Source organism: Oncorhynchus masou, chromosome 5 (genome assembly GCF_036934945.1).
Source record: "Oncorhynchus masou masou isolate Uvic2021 chromosome 5, UVic_Omas_1.1, whole genome shotgun sequence".
Classification (NCBI taxonomy): Eukaryota; Metazoa; Chordata; class Actinopteri; order Salmoniformes; family Salmonidae; genus Oncorhynchus; species Oncorhynchus masou.
The window spans coordinates 62,823,764-62,844,594 of NC_088216.1; the positions used below are offsets into that span (position 1 = coordinate 62,823,764).

General features: G+C 43.5%; 1 protein-coding gene across 4 annotated transcripts in view; it reads left to right on the forward strand.

The window, feature by feature from the left end:
- The window catches only part of LOC135540060 (paired box protein Pax-7-like), a 64,864-nt gene extending 44,274 nt beyond the window's left edge, over window positions 1-20,590 (forward strand). For all 4 annotated transcript variants that reach the window (XM_064966386.1, XM_064966387.1, XM_064966388.1 and 1 more), the window contains exons 8-9: window positions 15,681-15,930; window positions 17,256-20,590. In XM_064966386.1, coding sequence (XP_064822458.1) covers window positions 15,681-15,930; window positions 17,256-17,371 — 366 coding nt within the window. In that variant the 3' untranslated portion in view covers window positions 17,372-20,590. The remainder of the gene's footprint in view (window positions 1-15,680; window positions 15,931-17,255) is intronic.
- Window positions 20,591-20,831: the final 241 nt, after the last annotated feature.

Below are 20,831 nucleotides of genomic sequence, written 5' to 3' on the forward strand. Positions count from 1 at the left end.
AGAGTTGAAAATGAATTTCAATGCTGCATTTGTCCACAATTACTCCCTCGTTCAGACGTGTTTTATTAGGATTTTTTTCTTCTTCAAATATTTCTCAAAGCAGATTGGAAACATTCTTGGTATTACCCCTCTTTCTTCAGAGAATAAATAATTAAGGATTTTGGTGACAAAACAGAGATTTTCTCTCCTGCTGGAGCGTCGGAGGATAACATGGAGGCTCACAGCGTGTTTGATTGTTAATCAAGGCACAGGGGCTTTAAGTGCTAATGCTCTGACTGCAGACCTGCAGAAAACACCAGGAACATGGAATGCTTTTTCCATTAATGGCTCTCCAGTACTTAATACGGGCTGACGATACAGCAGCTCTCTCCCTTTCTTCCTAGGCATTCCACTATGTGTTTGGATAATACATGTTTCCTGTTTAGCACTGGGGATTAGGACCTTGGATAATCGGAGAAACAGGATTTTCAATATTCAATTAGTCTATAAAGTGGGTCTGAATTTTTCAAAATATTGAACCAGAAGAAAATATTTTTTTTGTAGTTAATTTTAAGCTAAATGTGAGTTATTGTATTGTATTAGTTGTTATATTTGTGATAAAGTAAATAGTATGTAGCAGTGATGTTTATAACAGGAAAACATGTGGCTTTTCTATCACTCTTTCACTGTGGGGAGATGGATGTTCTCTGACAGAGGAATCAGAGTTCACACTCCCTCAATGTCCTGCTGATGTAGTAAGTGCTCACACACATACACATACACAGACACACACACACACACACACACACACACACACACACACACACACACACACACACACACACACACACACACACACACACACACACACACACACACACACACACACACACACACACACACACACACACACACACACACACACACACACACACACACACACACACACACAGAAATACAAGCAAATCTACCACCACACACACATACAAACACACAACTCAGCCTGTCTAACTCTATCTATCTGTAGTTTAACAGATGTTGTGTCCAGTTCATTCAGGCAACTCATCTGGAATGTTAGAGATTTGTTGTTGACATAGATTTAGTTTGACATAGATTGAGACTGTGATTTTTTATTAGGTTGTTTATATACTGTATGTTTTCACTATCCTGTCTTCCTCTCCTCTATGTAATGGAAAAACTATACAAATAGACTCTCCATCGTGATGGAAATGAGAATTTTATATTGTGGTTTTTCAGACAGCATCTGTCCGGAGGTGATATGCCTGTGTGTTGGTATGTGTGAGCTATTTTCTCTAGTGTCTGGTATTGATGGGCTACCCTTTACTGGTAAAGATTGACAAAAATTCTGTGATTCCCAGTAAATGGGCTGCGGTGGCCAACTGCCAAGTTTATAATGGAATCCTGCTGCGTTCAGCATTTGCCGACAGGTCCTCGCACCCATCCCAATCCCATAACCTTTCCCGACAGCGCACATTTTCCCATTACGGCCGCTGGAAAAGCCATCCGCACCGGCACTGGGGTTGTTGTTGTGTGGGATATAAATTTGGTTGGTTTGTGAGAGAGAGGCGCAAGCTATGTCAGGGGTGGGGAGGTGGGTTAAGCTGTGCTTGGCTGGGCTAGAGGTATGAGCACAGAGATGTTGTATTGGTCCTGTTTCATCTAGTGTCACAGCAGGTGTTGGATAGAGGAAAGGCCAGGAGTATGAGGTGGAGGCAGGGAGCAGAAATATCAGCAGTTGCTGAAAACATTATTATTGCTTTTTTGATGGAGAAATATTTCTGTGTGTCAATCAACTGGCACTCTTTTGGTTTGAAGACCTGATAGGATTTCTTTCACAACAGATATTTCCCAAACTAATTTCTTAAACATTGTATTTTTGAAGTCTAAATGACCCTAAATACCCACAATAGCTAGGTTTCCATCCAATTGGTGAATATTCTTAAATCATTTATATCTAAAAATCTGCATTTTCCCACCCTGAGATGTTTCCCTCAAATGAAATAGTTGCAGATGAGAAACTGTTCGTGATGACAAAGTGCACATATAATAACTTTACTTTTAAATTCTCATGGATCTAATAAAAAATGCAAGTTAAATGGGTTTCCATTGCATTTTCCACTCACAAAAAATGTTGCGTTATATAGCAAGTGTGTCTACTCTTGTATTGGCACGTGCGCTCTAGCCAACAGCTCTATCTGCACACTGTTGGCTCGAGAGCACCTGATCAGATTATTATTATGGAAAAAAGGACAAGATTATTTTTATTTGTCATCTACATTACTTGCATAAAACAGTTGGATGGAAACTTGGATAGTGACATATAAACAACTAGTTGTTTCAAGATAAATATATAAATCTGTGCTTTTGTCTCCATAACCAAGTTTTCCATGCTGTGACGAAAGCTTCTGTTGCGATTACTTTCACAGTGCCTTAAATAACAGTAATTGGGCAAATAGTTAAGGCATGCGATTAAAGAACTCATTACCAACAATTTAGCTCGACACATGTCCTTCTCTCTGCTCTCCATTCCTTAAAAACGAAATGACTTAGAGCACAATAAATACAATTGTACATTTGTCCTAATAAAATGTAGCCTTGCGTTTGTTCTAATTGTTCCAAGTTCGAACCGTTGATCTGTTACACATTTTAAGCACAGGTAGTTGCATTGTATTTACAGAGCCTGCTGTACCTGGTTATGGCATGGTGAAACAGCAGCACTGTAAAAGGAAACATATCCAAAGCTGAGGTGGTCTACATCCTCCCCAGAAACAATGTCAGGTCATATACAACTCTATGGCCACTATCTTCAAATAAGCCTTTGAAGCCCTAGTTATTCTTGGGAGATGTGTTCTTTGGCAGCCGTTTTGGCTAAATTCCTCTTTATTGCATGACAGGGACACCTGCTGGGAGAGGGGAGAAAACAACTGCTGCTCATGAGGCTCCAGCAGTACCAAGAGCTCGAGTTTGTGTTCAAACCCTACAAGGGAAGAAGCCCTCTGTAATGAAATACAAACATTGCAACGTTTTTAGACAAATCCCAGGGATATTGAAGTTGAGGATAACATACAGAGGGACACGATGCATTGTCTCAGAGTGAAATAACATACATCCATGTAGGAAAAAACTGCTACAAGTCAGTCTATCAACCACACTCAGGTGTACTGGGCTGTTGATCATAGCACATCTTTAAACCACATTTCTGTACCTCCAACAATTATGACTGAATAAATGATGAATAGACATATTGGACCTTTTTGATTAAACCTGGAATGGATCAAACAGGTCCACACACAAGAGAACTGATAGGGCAAAATAAAACTATTAAACATGACATAAAATTCAAGGCTTCTATGTGTTAGGAAGGAGTCTGAGCAATAGCTTGAAAAAAATAACCTACAGTACCAGTCAAAAGTTTGGACACACCTACGCATTCCAGGGTTTTCTTTATTTTCACTATTTTCTACATTGTAGAATAATAGTGAATACATCAAGACTATGAAATAACACATATGGAATAATGTAGTAACCAAAAAAGTGTTAAACAAGTTAAACCAATCTAAATATTTTTTATATTTTCGATTATTCAAAGTAGCCACCTTTTGCCTTGATGACAGCTTTGCACACTCTTGGCATTCTCTCAACCAGCTTCATCTGGAATGCTTATCCAACAGTCTTCAAGGAGTTCCCACATATGCTGAGCAGTTGTTGGCTGCTTTCCCTTCATTCTGCGGTCCAACTCACCCCAAATCATCTCAATTGGGTTGAGGTTGGGTGATTGTGGGGCCTGGTCATCTGATGCAGCACTCCATCACTCTCCTTTTTGGTCAAATAGCCCTTACACTGCCTGGATGTGTGTTGGGTCAATGTCCTGTTGAAAAACAAATAATAGTCCCACTAAGCGCAAACCAGATGGGATGGCATATCATTGCCGAATGCTGTTAAGTCTGCCTTGAATTCTAAATAAATCACTGACAGTGTCACCAGCAAAGCACCCCCACACTATCACACCTCCTCCGCCCTGCTTCACAGTGGGAACCACACATGCGGAGATGATTCGTTCACCTACTCTGCCTCTCACAAAGACACAGCGGTAGGAACCAAATATCCCAAATTTGGACTCAGTTGATGTTGAGATTTGTCTGTTACTTGAACTCTGTGAAGCATTTATTTGGGATGCAATTTCTGAGGCTGGTAACTCTAATGAACTTCTCCTCTGCAGCAGAAGTAACTCTGGGCCTTCCTTTCCTGTCATGGTCCTCATGAGAGCCAGTTTTATCATAGCGCTTGATGATTTTTGCTACTGCGCTTGAAGAAACTTCCAAAGTTCTTTACATTTTCCGGAATGACTTACCTTCATGTCTTAAAGTAATGATGAACTGTCATTTCTCTATGCTTATTTGAGCTGTTCTTGTCATAATATGGACGTGGTCTTTTACCAAATAGAGATCTTCTGTATACCCCCCTACCTTGTCACAATGCACAATGTACATGATCATTTATCAATCCAGTGTTAATCTGCAATATTGTAATTATTCGCCTACCTCCTCATGCCTTTTGCACACATTGTATATAGACTCCCCTTTTTTTTCTACTGTGTTATTGACTTGTTAATTGTTTACTCCATGTGTAACTCTGTGTTGTCTGTTCACACTGCTATGCTTTATCTTGGCCAGGTCGCAGTTGTAAATGAGAACTTGTTCTCAACTAGCCTACCTGGTTAAATAAAGGTGAAAAAATAAAAAAAAAAAAAAAAAACAATGCAACTGATTGGCTCAAACACATTAAGAAGGAAAGAAATTCCACAAATGAACTTTTAAAAAGGCATACCTGTTAATAGAAATGCATTCCAGGCGACTACCTCATGAAGCTGGATGAGGAGAATGCCAAGAGTGTGCAAAGTTGTCATCAAGGCAAAGAATGGCTACCTTGAAGAATCTCAAATATAAAATATATTTAGATTTGTTTAAACCCTTTTTGGTTATTACATTATAGCATATATGTTATTTCATAGTTTTGATGTCTTCACCATTATTCTACAATGTAGAAAATAGAAAATAAGAAAAACCTTGGAATGAGTTGGTCTGTCCAAACTTTTGACTGGTGCTGGATGTTGGATAATAAATCATGGTAGTAAGTTAACTCTCCATTTTTCTCTGTCCTGGGAGTGATGTGTGTTTTGGAGTGAGAGGGACCATGGATGCCATGTGTGAGGAGAGCCTGTGGTGCTGTGGAAGTGGGCTGGGCCTACACACACACACACACACACACACACACACACACACACACACACACACACACACACACACACACACACACACACACACACACACACACACACACACACACACACACACACACACACACACACACACACACACACACACACACACACACACACACACAGGGGATCAGAGACAGGCAGAGCTGCTCTCACCCCTGCCTCCCTTTGATCTGTGTCCCCAGGCCTGCCTGGCTACCCGCGCTGCTCTGCACCGCACCACGCACGCTGACACCACGCTATGCTCGCCTCGCTAGCGACTCCCCACAACTGTCTGACATAGATAAGCCAGGGGAGACTCCGAGCTGCCGCTGCCGCTCTTCTCTTCCATTAGTGAGCACACTGACGCTTCTTTAAGAAACGGGATGAATTCCATTTCAGACGACAACACTAGTCGTTGCCAAAAAGAGGGAAAGGGAAAATGTAGGAACAATCTAGAGGCTCTGGCTCCATTCCTCCACCCTCTCTGACTTCTAACAACACATCCTGCACCTGAATACCAATGAGAGATGGAGATTCATGTAGTCCCCCACATTATTAAAAGTTGGGCATTAAGCCTCTCACCGGGCACCATGTCAGCTGGCAAGCTCTTCTGACAACTAATCAAAGGGGATGAACACATAGCCTGCATTCATAGCTCAGCCTCTCACAGAGCAAGAGTGGGAATACATAGACGTTAATTAGAACTTCCATTAAAACAAATACTGTTTCAATTTGGCAAGTATAAAAAAATATATAAGTGGCTTTCAAAAAAAAAATACAAAAAATAAGACCTGCTCTTGGCAGCTGCCAAGAAAATCAAGGGAGTGTAAATCATATCCACTGGCTATATGTTTCTGCATAGATTATTAGGGCTTGCTGCCTGTTTAACACTTCTGAACTCAGAGGAAAGGATTGCTGGTGTCACAAACATACACACATTGGCAATATGGGGCTTTTGACAGTATGTATCTAATTTAAATAGCATTTTTATTGTCTGCCAAGATTGAATAGGGTTTTAGGTGCCTTTAGTGTGTGTATGTTAAATGATGTAAGGGCAAAAAAATTCCTAAACAGGCTTTTGATTTCTTAACCAGTTAGTGGGCTCTCTGTGGTTGGTTCCATGCCTGTGTTCTCTATCGCTCAACCTCTAACCCCGCTAGAACAGCTAAGTTAAACCAATACGCTCTTTGCCTTCTTGTTTAACATAAATATCTCTGGATGTGGTTTTTATCTATTTTTCACCTACCAACTTCTCCTTTTTTTGGCAACTCCTGCTAATAGTAGGTCTCTATCTCTCGCTCTCTCTCACTCTCTGGCTGTCTCTCTCTCTCACTCTCTGTCTCTCTCTCTCGCTCTCTCTCACTCTGTCTCTCTCTCTCGCTCTCTCTCACTCTCTGGCTGTCTCTCTCTCGCTCTCTCTCACTCTCTGGCTGTCTCTCTCTGTCGCTCTCTCTCACTCTCTGTCTCTCTCTCTCGCTCTCTCTCTCTCTGGCTGTCTCTCTCTCTCTCACTCTCTGGCTGTCTCTCTCTCTCGCTCTCTCTCACTCTCTGGCTGTCTCTCTCTCTCGCTCTCTCTCACTCTCTGGCTGTCTCTCTCCCTCGCTCTCTCTTTCTCTCCGTCACTCTCTCTCCCCCTGGTGAGGCAGCTCTACTCCCCGCGCCCAGATGAAAGGCTATGGCGACAATAAAAATGCTATTTAAATGCAATGGTGTTTGTGGGTAAAAGATATTTCCTGCAGAAAGTGAGCTGCTGTATCCTGATAAATAGTAAATATAAGGGAATGCGATTTACATTTATCTTGGAGAGGCAGCCAATATACATTTCAGTAAATCCTAGAAGATTTAAGTAGGAAATGACTGAGACTGATTCACATGCTGTGTGTCCCACGCAGACAAAATGCCTATAAGATTGAGAATGGTATTGCCTTTATTAAAGTATAGGCACATACATCAATCCTATCTTGAATACCAATTACACACAGGCGTACACTGTGAAACATGCTCAAGACCTTTTTATTCCATAGATTTGTTGCATTATTTTCCATCGCTTAACAATGTTTTTTGCTTCTTATACTTATTTGGTTCTTCTACTTATTATTATGATTATGATTATTATGATTATTTATTATTATCGGCATCATCATCATCATCAATATTTTGTTTTGTTATTATAATTATAATAATAATTATTATTTATTATTAGTATTATGCAGTCTCATGCCTTCCATTTGTTGGGGCAGGAAAGGAGGCAGGTGAAGTGTGTGGTGTGTGAGGCATGCGCAGTGTGACCTCTGTGAGAGGGGTCAGGGGGTGGCAGAGTCGCAGCAGGGCAGGGCTGCAGTCAACCTGCCCTGCTAGCTGTCTGTCTGGAGGTTTGGGATGTTGTCTGGCTGCATGTGTTTCCTGTTAGTTCCAGATGCCACTCTGACAGGTGCATGGATGTGATTAATATCTCTCTGGTCATCTCCCCTCCCTCCCTCCCTCCCCCTCCCCCCTCCCTCCCTCCCTCCCTCCCTCCCTCCCTCCCTCCCTCCCTCCCTCCCTCCCTCCCTCCCTCCCTCCCTCCCTCCCTCCCTCCCTCCCTCCCTCCCTCCCTCCCTACCTCCCTCCTCTTCTCTTTCTCTCCTTCCTCTCTCTCTTTCTGAGTCCTTCATTGGCACACTATCCCTGTTGCTCCCCTCCCCCTCCCCCAGTCTAACCCTATGGTGCTCAGTGGAGAGATATACCTAATCCAATACACCACCCACATACCTCAGCTTCCCACCAAAGTGAAATGGAGCCCAGTATTGCTCAGTGTTATATTTTACAGCATCTTTAGAACATTATTCTGATAACCTTGGACATCAAAGCATATTTGTTTCAAGCTAAAAACAAAAATATAATTTTGTTACTTAAGATATTTTTGTAAACATCACATAGAATGTTTCTCACTCACTCACTCACTCACTCACTCACTCACTCACTCACTCACTCACTCACTCACTCACTCACTCACTCACTCACTCACTCACTCACTCACTCACTCACTCACTCTCTCTCTCTCTCTCTCTCTCTCTCTCTCTCTCTCTCTCTCTCTTCCTCTCCCTCACTTTCTCCCTTGCACTCTCTTCCTCTTTCTCGTGGGCCAGTAAAATGAGAATGTGTGATGTGTTTGGGTCCCCAGCTGGTTGTCTGGAGCTGCAGCCCACTCCTCTCAGTCTCCAGCTGAGAGCTATTTCACTATTTATTTACATGTAATTATGGCAATGAGGTGCAAACATTAACACTGTCAAGAACAATTTGACCTGACATTTTTCACTAGGCCTGGCCCCTGCTGTTTTTAGCAAACAAACCCCCCCAGCTCCCCCCGACTTCCCCGCTCCCCGATACGCCTCTCTGTCCTCTCCGAGCTGCACCCTCCCTCATACACACAGCCCTGCCTCACTGAAACCACTCTGCTGGAATCAGAAAATCTGCCATTTAATTTGGCAGACGGTGGTGCGAGGTGAGGAGAGTTGCAGTGTGTGTGTGTGTGTGTGTGTGTGTGTGTGTGTGTGTGTGTGTGTGTGTGTGTGTGTGTGTGTGTGTGTGTGTGTGTGTGTGTGTGTGTGTGTGTGTGCGTGCGTGCGTGCGTGCGTGTTTGTGTATTGGAGGGGGTTGCTCTTGTTCCTGGTGGCTGAATCCATCCCACAGTAACTCAAGCATATCACTAGCAGAGAATAGAGGATTGCTCCCCACACGTTCTCCAATTGCAGCCCAATAGACGGCATATTAACCTCTGTTTAGTGAGGGGCCCTGCATGCACTGTTGGATGTTTAGGAGGGAAGGAGACCTTTCTCTGGCTAGTAGCAGGCAGCTGTGCTCCATTGAACACAGGGTTAGAGAAGACGGGTGGGAGCCGGGGAAGAAAATGCATTTTGTCAAAACTATTATTCTCCAATTACATTTTATTAAACATTTTGGAATTAGTATTTATTTAAGATCATGTGGAATTTCATTTGATATTGTATGTGTTTAGGTCTCGAGTTTAGCTGTTAGATAAAATAGTGCAGTTCAGTGTTTGTGGGGAGAAGTGTTAGAGAGCAGAGTTGAGAGACTGGGGGACACTGTGGTAGTATGGCTAACATGTTGTGAGAAGTGACAGCTTGTTCCAATGCCCGCTAATCGTCCTCATCTGTGCCTAGCTTGTCAATGCCCAGATTCTGTCAGTGCCAATCAGGCACTTAATTGAACACAATTAACCCCCCTCCCCCCCTCCACCCGTACAACCCACATGCTTCAAAAACCTATTTCTCTCTCTCCAGTTCCCATCCTCCCTCTCACCCTCTCTTCATCCTGTCTCTGTCTCTCCTCGTCCCATAGCATTGGTGGCGGAAGACACTTTTCACTTTTGATTAACGTGCCGCGGCCAATTAATGCACTGACTCACAGGCCAGGGCCCGTCATCTGCTGCCTGCCACCAACACGTCAGTCTGCGGCACGGCCCCACACAGCTCCCCTACCACTGCCATCACCTCCACCGTGACCAAAACACTCTAATTCAATTTATGCAATCGCTGTTATTTTTAAATAGTCATTATGTCTGCTCAGATGAGGGGCCTTACTGCCCGCTGGGCTGTTCCTCTCATGTGAGAAGGAGGGCTGAGGGGGGGGGGGGAGAGGGGGAGGGCTGAGGGGGAGTGTGGGTGGACTTGGGGTTGCACCGGTCCATTGACTCTTTAGAAAAACTCCTTCATCTTTTCTTTTTTAATTCTCTTTCCTAGTTGATTTCAAAATGAAGAAATTGATGCTGTTGTTTATTTGATTTGTGCATAATCATTTTACCCTGCATCCTTCAATGTACAGTATCAGTAAAATGTTTCTACTAGATTTAGAGTAATATGCGCATCACATGTTTTTTTTAATCAGTTCTCAGAAATAATTTGTAAATATTCAATATTTTATATGGAATATTGCACCCAATTTTAGCCGTTGCGTAAGTTTGAATTATTTCCAATCAACCAAGAAATACCATTCAGTGTACTCATACTTCTTACCTTATAGGTCAGTAAATTCAACAATACATTTACTCTCTGTTATCACACCCTAGGACTGACATTGAAAAAAACATCTACCCAAATTTGGTGTCATCGTCATCCCTGATCTTAAGTCATTCCCAGCTGAGGCGTGTATCAGCCAGGCAGATCTGCCAAGGTGTGCGATGTTATTCTGCGCCCCTCAGATAACTTCCAGACATTTGGAGTGCTTATTTTCTCCTCTCTGCCCCAGTGACCTCTACCGAACTTAAAGGTATGTCTTGGGGGCATTTGATTTGGGCAGAACGGGAGCTATCGGTGACAGGGGAGCTAATCCAGTCTTGCGCAGATTAAGAGAAGTGTTTGTGGAGTGGGGTGTGTTGGCGAGGGCGCTGGCGCCGAGAATGGAACACAGGGCTGTCCTATCAGCTCTCCAGGCAGGCTGGCCCTCAGGCCAACTCAGTCCTACAGGAGTCTTTGTACTTCCCAAAGCCTCTCTCTCACACTCTCACTCTCTCTTTCTCTCTTCTCTCTCCTCTTTCCTCCCCCCTCTCTTTATGTCTATATACTCTCTTTATATCTATATACTCTCTTTATATCTATATACTCTCTTTATATCAATATACTCTCTTTTTTATTTTCCTTATGCTGTATCACTTTCTTTCAGATGCAAAAACTTTGTCTGTGAAATATTTTTGTGAACATGAAAAAAACGTATCGTGAACATTTTCATCCATCACTAGTGCGTGTCACTGGGTGAGCAGTGAGCACAGGTGCACTCTGACCTGATGTGGTCATTCAAGGGTTAAGATGAGCATAGCACATTACATGACCGTATATACATCATGTAAGTATTGTTTAGGGATATTGCATTGATTGTGTACTTCATATATAGTGAAAATAAAGGTTAATAAATAACATTGTGGCATCTCTTTGAAGCTGTGGCTTGAATATGTCACTATAGGGAATTTAGTGAGTATTGTATGTAAGAAATTATGCAATTTTTTCAATTTTTGAAAATATTGCCTTCCGCTTTCTCATTCAGTCAACTTCCTCACAGTAAGTCAAGTTATTTTATTCAGGAAGCAAATCCAACAAAGAGCAAAGGCTCGTCAAACATTTAAGTAGACAAAAAAATATAATTTGACTGTTAAGGAAATTAGCAGGGTATAAAAGAATGTATTTTTGTGTCGCAAATGCTCAATTTATTTTTCTGAAAGGATTCACATTGTATCAACTTCCAGTTCCATGTTCACTCTGCCGCAGGGCTGGAGGGCTCAGAAGTTGAGAGAATTAATGAGTTTTTTATTATTATTTATAAAGTAATCTATCTGTATAGAGAGAGGCAGGGAACACCCTGGAGCAGTGTCCTTTAAACTGGTCCTGGCTCACATTATCTCCTCCAACAGCCCTAGCACAAAGTCAAACAACAAACGAACACTGAGGACCCTGTACGGAGAGCGAGAGGGAGAGGGAGGAAGGGGTGTAGTGGAGGACTGTTCTGAAAGGGAGTGAGGGTGTTAAATGTGTATTGAGTGGTGTTGTTCTGGAGCAGAGCAGGTCTAAAGGCCTGTTGAGGTGTGTTTTACACCCTGCAGCTGATACTCAGCATCAGCCATATCTCCACACACATCAGATCATAGGGGGAAGTGGTGAAATGGCATTGATTTTTATTTAGCTGTGTGAAAGCAGTAGGACATTACAGATAGCGAATATGAACCCATGCTCAATCGAGGAGCTTACCTTTCCCCCCTCCAGCATCAGTTAACCAAAACCTTCTCAACAATTTTAGGAAGGGCATCTCAAGGATACAACCGTCCAGACAATACTGTCTTTTTACAAACTTTTTTGCAAACTTGTGGAAAAAAAATAATTATAACATTGTCCATGAAAAGTGGCCATCTCTGTTGAGGAACTGGTGAAATCTATGAATAGTAATTAGGCTCAATTTAGCACAGCCCCTGATTGCTGGCCATTTTATTATTTAATGTTTAAATAAGGAAGCGATGTAATCAAGCTTCAATTAACTGATGACTATATCTGGCACCACCCCCTCCAGCTGTCTCCCTGGACCCCCAACTAGCACTTCCTCACACCCAGTCACATGACCAGCACAGCACAGTACACCACAACACAGCCCAGCACAGCACAGCCCAACACAGTACAGCACAGTACAGCACAGCCCAGCACAGCAGGGTATATGAGATTCCACACTGAGAAGAAGTCTGTTTTCCAGCTCCAGTCCATATATGAGAGAACGTCCCATGTGTCCTGCATGCAGAGAGCCATAAATCTCCCTCTTATGGATACATGTCACATGTTCTGTCTGAATAAGTTGTGGGGCTGGTGGATGGTGGGGGGTTTCCATCCTGATAGAATTAACATGAGGAAATCACTAAACAGCCTTTATGTCTGATGTGCCTCAAGTGCTTCATATTTCCTCAGAGACAGTTTTTGCAGAATAGGATTAATTTGTGGAATAAGATACATTTTCCCTATCCGGTGTGTGTGACTGGCTATGTATTGCTGAGCAGTAGGGCTGCGTTTGTATGAGGTGAAGAGGTTCTACAGTATAATGGTTGCTTGGATGTCCACTCTGGAGATTGACTGGAGCCCTGTCCTTCTGTAGGATATTTTGCACCACAGCATCAGCTCTGTGAACTATGTTTAAACCTTTTGTGTGTGTGTGTGTGTGTGTGTGTGTGTGTGTGTGTGTGTGTGTGTGTGTGTGTGTGTGTGTGTGTGTGTGTGTGTGTGTGTGTGTGTGTGTGTGTGTGTGTGTGTGTGTGTGTGTGTGTGTGTGTGTGTGTGTGTGTGTGTGTGTGTGTGTGTGTGTGTGTGTGTGTGTGTGTGTGTGTGTGTGTGTGTGTGTGTGTGTGTGTGTGTGTGTGTGTGCGTGCGTGTGTGTGTGTGTTTAACCACCTCCATGATGGGCTAATTGGTTTAGCAGCCAAAGCGCCAAAGGCCAGCCCAGCGTAACGAGACAACGTGAACCTGATGTTGGGGAGGATGCTTCCATGCAATATAAGGGAAGCATGTGTGGGACCATTTCCCCCATTCACAATCTCCCCGGCCCTTTCTAGTTTTATAAAAAGGGACATTATAGTCCAATTCTAACGTTTCAATTTAGGCCAGAAGCTCAGTAGAAACCTCCATCTGCATTGCATTGTGGCGATGGTCTGTGCCTCTTGTCTCATGGAGATAATCATATCCATATCACAAGTGTATTATTTGTTAACTCATCATTGTATATTAGATGAGATTACAGAGTATTGAAATAAATGCACTGATGCTGTATAAATAACACCCCTAATACTTACCCTAGCCATAACCCTAACTCATACTAGCAGTAGGCCCTTCTGTGAGGCTAGTGGACACTATTTCTGTGGGGATGTGATCTAAGAGGATCGTTTACTGCTTCCAACCTCATTACTATTCATGAGATGGCTAGGCTAGGGGCTGGGGATTAGGGAGTCCCTCAGTGCTTGTTGTGATGTAGGCCTCAGGCCTCCTCCAACCTCCAGGCTCTAGGACATAGAGGTTATGTCTGTCAGTGGCTCTATTATCACTCTAAGACCCTTCTGTCCCCACACTGTCCCCACACTGTCCCCACACTGTCTCTGCGTTTAACACTGAACTCACCGGGTACCACTAATAAAACAGTATTTTTGTTTCTTCCCCTCTCTCACCCCATCTCTCTCTCTCTCATCCCATCTCTCTCTCTCATCCCATCTCCTTCCCTCACCCCATCTCCCTCTCTCATCCCATCTCGCTCTCTCACCCCATCTCCCTACATCCCTACATCTCCCTCTCTCACCCCATCTCCCTCTCTCACCCCATCTCCCTACATCCCTACATCTCCCTACATCTACATCCCCATCCCTCACCCCATCTCCCTCTCTCACCCCATCTTCCTACATCCCTACATCTCCCTACATCTACATCCCCATCCCTCGCCCCATCTCCATCTCTCACCCCATCTCCCTCTATCACCCCATCTCCCTACATCCCTACATCTCCCTACATCTACATCCCTACATCTCCCTACATCTACATCTACATCCCTACATCTACATCTACATCGACATCTCCCTACATCTACATCCCTACATCTACATCTACATCCCTACATCTCCCTACATCTACATCTACATCCCTACATCTACATCTACATCCCTACATCTCCCTACATCCCTACATCTACATCTACATCCCTACATCTACATCTACATCTACATCCCTACATCTACATCCCTAGATCTCCCTACATCTCCCTACATCTACATCTACATCTACATCCCTACATCTACATCTACATCTACATCCCTACATCTACATCTAGATCCCTACATCTCCCTACATCCCTACATCTACATCCCTATATCTCCCTACATCTACATCTACATCTCCCTACATCCCTACATCTTCCTACATCTACATCTACATCCCTACCTCTCCCTACATCCCTACATCTCCCTACAGCTACATCTACATCCCTACATCTCCCTAAATCTACATCTACATCCATACATATCTCTACATCTACATCCCTACATATCTCTACATATACATCCCTACATCTCCCTACATCTACATCTACATCCCTACATCTCCCCACATCTACATCTACATCCCTACATCTCCCTACATCCCTACATCCCTACATCTCCCTACATCTACATCTACATCCCTACATCTCCCTACATCCCTACATCTCCCTACATCTACATCCCTACATCTCCCGACATCTACATCCCTACATCTCCCTACATCTACATCTACATCCCTACATATCCCTACATCTCCCTACATCTACATCTACATCCCTACATCTCCCTACATCCCTACATCTCCCTACATCCCTACATCTCCCTACATCTCCCTACATCCCTACATCTCCCTACATCCCTACATCTCCCTACATCCCTACATCCCTACATCTCCCTACATCCCTACATCTCCTACATCTCCCTACATCCCTACATCTCCCTACATCTACATCTACATCCCTACATCTCCCTACATCCCTACATCTCCCTACATTTACATCTACATCCCTACATCTCCCTACATCTACATCTACATCTACATCCCTACATCTCCCTACATCTCCCTACATCCCTACATCCCTACATCCCTACATCCCTACATCCCTACATCTCCCTACATCCCTACATCTCCCTACATCTCCCTACATCCCTACATCTCCCTACATCTCCCTACATCCCTACATCTCCCTACATCTACATCTACATCCCTCGCACCTTTCCTTTTTCCCCTTTTTTTTGTTGGTCCATGTTTCAAGGTTAAAAGACAGTTTTTTCTGTACAACTCAATAGTGCAGTCACTCAATCTCATCCATGTGTTATTTAGTACCCTAGCCTTTCTAACTCCCCCTCTGTCTCCTCTCTGCCCTCCCTCCCCAGGTGATGAGCATCCTGAGTAACCCCAACGCGGTCCCCTCCCAGTCCCAGCATGACTTCTCCATCTCCCCCCTCCATAGCAGCCTGGAGTCCTCCAACCCCATCTCAGCCAGCTGCAGCCAGCGCTCTGACTCCATCAAGGGGGTGGACAGCCTGGCTTCCTCCCAGTCCTACTGCCCCCCCACCTACAGCGCCACCAGCTACAGTGTGGACCCTGTTACTGCTGGATACCAGTACAGCCAGTATGGACAGAGTAAGTACTGCATCTGCGTTTATGTGTGAATGTGAGAAAGTGAGTGTGTGTGTTTGTATATGAGTGGATGTCTTTTGCCTTTCCCATCTGACCTCCTTTCAAGTCTCCTGCATGTCTTCCATCTCATATTACATGGGACCAGTGGTAGTTAGAGGAAATGGTGCCACCACCACCACCTCCCAGGCCGGGCTGCCCCCTGACCTTTGACTCCTGGTCTGTCAGAGCAGACACGTGCTCCTGATAAAGGCCTCTGATTCCCATTCGGTGCTGTCTAGCTTAGTCACACTATGCTCTGCTCTGCTTGGCTGGGAATGAGGACAGGGCCACTTCAAAGGCACTAATACACCCTGAGGGGCCACACTGTCCTCTTAGCCACCCCTTTCTCTCTCTTTCTATGTCACACACACACACACAAACAAACACACACACACACACACACACCACGGGGCAGGAAACAGGCTGATCTATTAGATTAGCATAATTATTGACTGATGCTGTCACAACTCTTCATAAGGGGTAAACTGTAGCACACTTCCCCAGCCAGCCTCCTTTGGTCCCATGTGTATACCTGTGCATGTTTGTTTAGGTGTGTGTGTGTGTGTGTGCGTGTGTGTCTGTGTGCGTGAGTTTGTGTGACAGTAGTGTTATCTGCAGCCAGCTTGCAGAGCAGAGAGACTGATGGCCGTGTGGATGTGATCTGATCTGTGGTTAATTAAGACAGTGATTGAGCACAGTGGCTGGCTAATGAATGGAGGAGAAAAGAGAGAGCTGCTGTCTACTGATGAAAATGATCGGGGAAGGGAAGTGTGGAGGGCATGAAATCAGAGATGCCAAGTGTAATGAAGACTGGCACACACAATACACTCTGGGACCATGCTGAGTGACAGCATGGAGACACTATGAGGTGGCACATGCCCGTGCCAAGTCTATGCCAACCTCAAACAGGGCATGGGAAAGAGATTGTTTTGTTTTCAAATTATTTCTCATTTTACTCCACTGGTTCTGTCAGAACTGATTTAGAACAGAGTCAGACAGAGAGATGAAATGAACAACAGTGACCAACAAGGACATAAGGGTTGGCCGTGTGTTGTGTGTGAGTGTGTGAGTGTGAGTGTGAGTGTGTGTGTGTGTGTGTGTGTGTGTGTGTGTGTGTGTGTGTGTGTGTGTGTGTGTGTGTGTGTGTGTGTGTGTGTGTGTGTGTGTGTGTGTGTGTGTGTGTGTGTGTGTGTGTGTGTGTGTGTGTGCGTGTGTGTGTGTGCGTGTGTGTGTGTGTGTGTATCCCTCACATGCAAATGTGTGAATCTTTGTGTGTCTGTTCTCTCCAGCTGCAGTTGACTACCTGGCTAAGAATGTGAGTCTGTCCACCCAGAGGAGGATGAAGCTGGGAGACCACTCTGCTGTCCTGGGACTGCTGCAGGTGGAGACGGGACAGGCCTACTGAAACACCCAGCCTCTGCCTGACTCCACCCAGTCTAAACTCAACACCCCCCTACAATACATACACCACGCTACTGCTGCTCCCCACCCTGCAGCCCATCCACTGCACCAGCACACAATCTCTCTCTCCTCACCCAGCAGGCAGTCAGGCAGTCAGGCTGTGTAAACCTTGGCTCTGCCCCTCCCCTGTACCATCCTCACCCCTGATTGGCTCTGTCCAGACATCCCAGAGACATTGGCTCCAGCCAGCATGGAAAACAGGCCCCTGGCTGCAGTCCAGTCCACACTCAGAGCCATTTCCAAATGTACATTGACCTTGTTGTTTATAGTAGTTCACTAAGCCAATGTCATTCAAATGATAATCCCTCTTGTTTTATATCAATATTGTTTATATTATTATTGCTGTTATGTTTATGATTCATGTGATTTTTTTTTATTCTCTTCGTGGCTCTTTTTTCTGACAGTGTGATGCTATCAGATGACTGAGGTGATACAGTCCAGTGTGGTGCAGAGTGTGTCTGTGTGTGTGGATGTGCGCGTACGTTCATGCGTGTGGCGGCCCAGTCAGAGAGAGATGCTCCCACATGAGAAAATACTACAGTTTACTATAGAATAATACAGTGCTTACTATCAAATTCTATAGTAAATTGTAGTATACTGTAGAATACTATACTACACACTGTAGTATCCCTCGACCATGTATAGTACTTACTATTGAATGTTGTAGTATACTGTAGAACCCCCCCCCCAGACACACACACAAATCGTGATTTGTGCCACCCATAAATGGAAACCTACATGCCAAGTATAGAAAATATGTTTTGTCCCCTACAGGTTATAGAAGGGAGCAGACTCTCTGAACTACGGCTCAGACCCCAGATCTACGTACCTACCTACATACAAGGAGAAAGCTTCCACTTCTAAACTATACAGTATTTTTCCCAAAAACACAACATTTATTCATGTAGTATATACTTTTTTTCTTACTACAGTACTATAGTTATCTGTCATTTCTACAGTATACTTCAGTAAATATTACAGTAGATGCTACAGTAAAGTCCACAAAAACCCTACAGTGAATACTATAGTATTTTTACCATAGTATACAATACCTGATTGTGTCCCAGACTGCTGTTCCTCTGCCTGTTCCCTGAGCTCTAATCTTAGTAAGCGTTTTGACCTTCTCGCTCTCATATACAACTTGACATTCCTAAAGAACTTGGCCACTCTGTGGGAAGTCTGGCTGGGCGGATTCTACTGGGAATTGGCAGCGGTTTGGCGGCCAATGGCTTCCCCCCTCCCAACATCTATCCCATCCTTAGCTGTACTTCATGGGGAGGAGGGCATTGTTTGTAAAAACAGGATTGGGGAAATTCATTTTTTCTGTTTAGAAATATGGACCTTGCCAATGAGGACTGAACCCCCTATCCCCCTAACCCCATCTACCACAGAACTCTATGTGACTTTAAGAGAGTAAAGGAGATTAAATGACACAAACATACTGTCAAAGCTAAATCATAATTACCGTTCTCATTACCAGCCACCTTTAATATTCTCTTAGGATAATGAAGACATTTTCTAAAGGCACATGCAGCTGTTTACCACTTTGGTGTGGACCAAGCCCGCATTCCTGTGAAACATTCCTCCAGGATGGTTGAATAACTCAAGTCACATTCCTTTTCTGCTCATGATGAGATTAAGAGTACACAAGCTGTGCCAGTCACATGCACTTTGGCAAATCAAATAATCCAGTCAATTGTGAAAGGGCACAGGTAACAGCCCTGGCTGGCCCCCTTTCTGGCTTTGACTGGATACTCCCTCCTCCTAGTCCCCTGGACATTCAACTCCTGCTTTGACCGACACACTCAAAGAAATGTACTAAAACAAACCATTTTTTTTTTAGAATAGCAAATATGAAACATCTGTGTAGCACTCGTAGTTGACATTTAACACAATCTATTTTGGGCTGAATTCTAACTTGAGATATGTTTGCATAACTCCCATTGACATCAGTGTGTGAATGTTTTGCAAAAGTTCTAGTGAGTTAGGTATGCATATTTCAAGTCAGGATTTAGTCCTTAGTCGCATATACATGGACATGATACAGTAGACGGGTAGATTGTGAATTGTTTGATTATAAAAAGTATGTTTTATACTAAAACAAGAACAATGTTCAGTGGTAGTTAAAGCAAGAGATCTGCGGAAGTCAGTGTATTTTTTATTTACTGGTTTCCTTCTGTTGTTTTTGATTGTGTTATATTGTATTGATTTCTTTCAACAAAATGCAGTGTTTTGCGCCCAGCTAAGTAAGGAATTCTGTATATTAAATTAGGAAAAAATTCCAATAAATTCCCTCGATTTAATAATTGTATAAAAGAGGTTGAAACTCAACTGAGTGGATTTAAGTTAGTAGACAGAGAGAGAAAGAGAGAGAGAGAGAGAGAGAGAGAGAGAGAGAGAGAGAGAGAGAGAGAGAGAGAGAGAGAGAGAGAGTCTCGGACCAATGTGTTTTGCTGGTGACCAGATGGAACCTATTATACCACACCTGTGCAGCCAGGAGCATTGGAAGGTGTATTCCAGCACTTGATCTTATGGACTCATGATCTGAGTGCAGACCTTACCGTGGACCATACATATCTATATGACCTCTGACCTCTCAGTGTGAAACATTGTCGAGGGGCTCAGCAGCACAGCTTTGATGCCATGAAGGATGGTGACCTCTCCTTTCTGGGAAAGAGGTTAGAATAGAATGGTGGACCGACCAGTGTGTTCTCTGGCTATGTGTGTGTACAGCCAGGCTCCAGTGGAGAACACCTCACTGAAAGTAATGACTCTGAAGCACTGAACCCAGACTGGTCTAAAATATCTGTTTAAAAATGCCACATTATTGTGTATATAAAACAATGTTTTTTAAAATGCTTTTAGTGTATCAAATCCATTTCTAACACCTGTGTTAATCGACATTTGGATATTTAAATCATTATGACTCTTCCTCTCCCCACCTTCTCTCTGACCCCTAACCTTTTTACTTGCTTTATGGCATCTGTGTTTTTCTTTTTTCCCTTCCTGTTCCGCATGTGTGGATATTACCATGGTATAATTTATTCTGCTGTATGAAGTATTAGAGTAGTGGGAACTTGTATTGGTATTTACTACCTTCAGCCTGTTGGTGTGTTTACTGTAACACTGGCGTAACTGTTATCAATTAAAGCTCTAAAACAGATTCAGAGCTGTGCTTTGTCCTTTTTGAGGTTTCGTATCAAAATACAATAATACAACATAAAGTCACATAGACTCCAAATTGGTCATTTTTTTTATGTAAGAAAAATGTGTATCATGAGTATTAAGCCTGATGGGGATTCATCTGAACTTTTCACCTCTCTTTTCCCTACAATCCCCACTTGCTCTGTGTAGTGTAGTACACACGTGTGCATACATGGACACCTGCACATGTGTATTACATT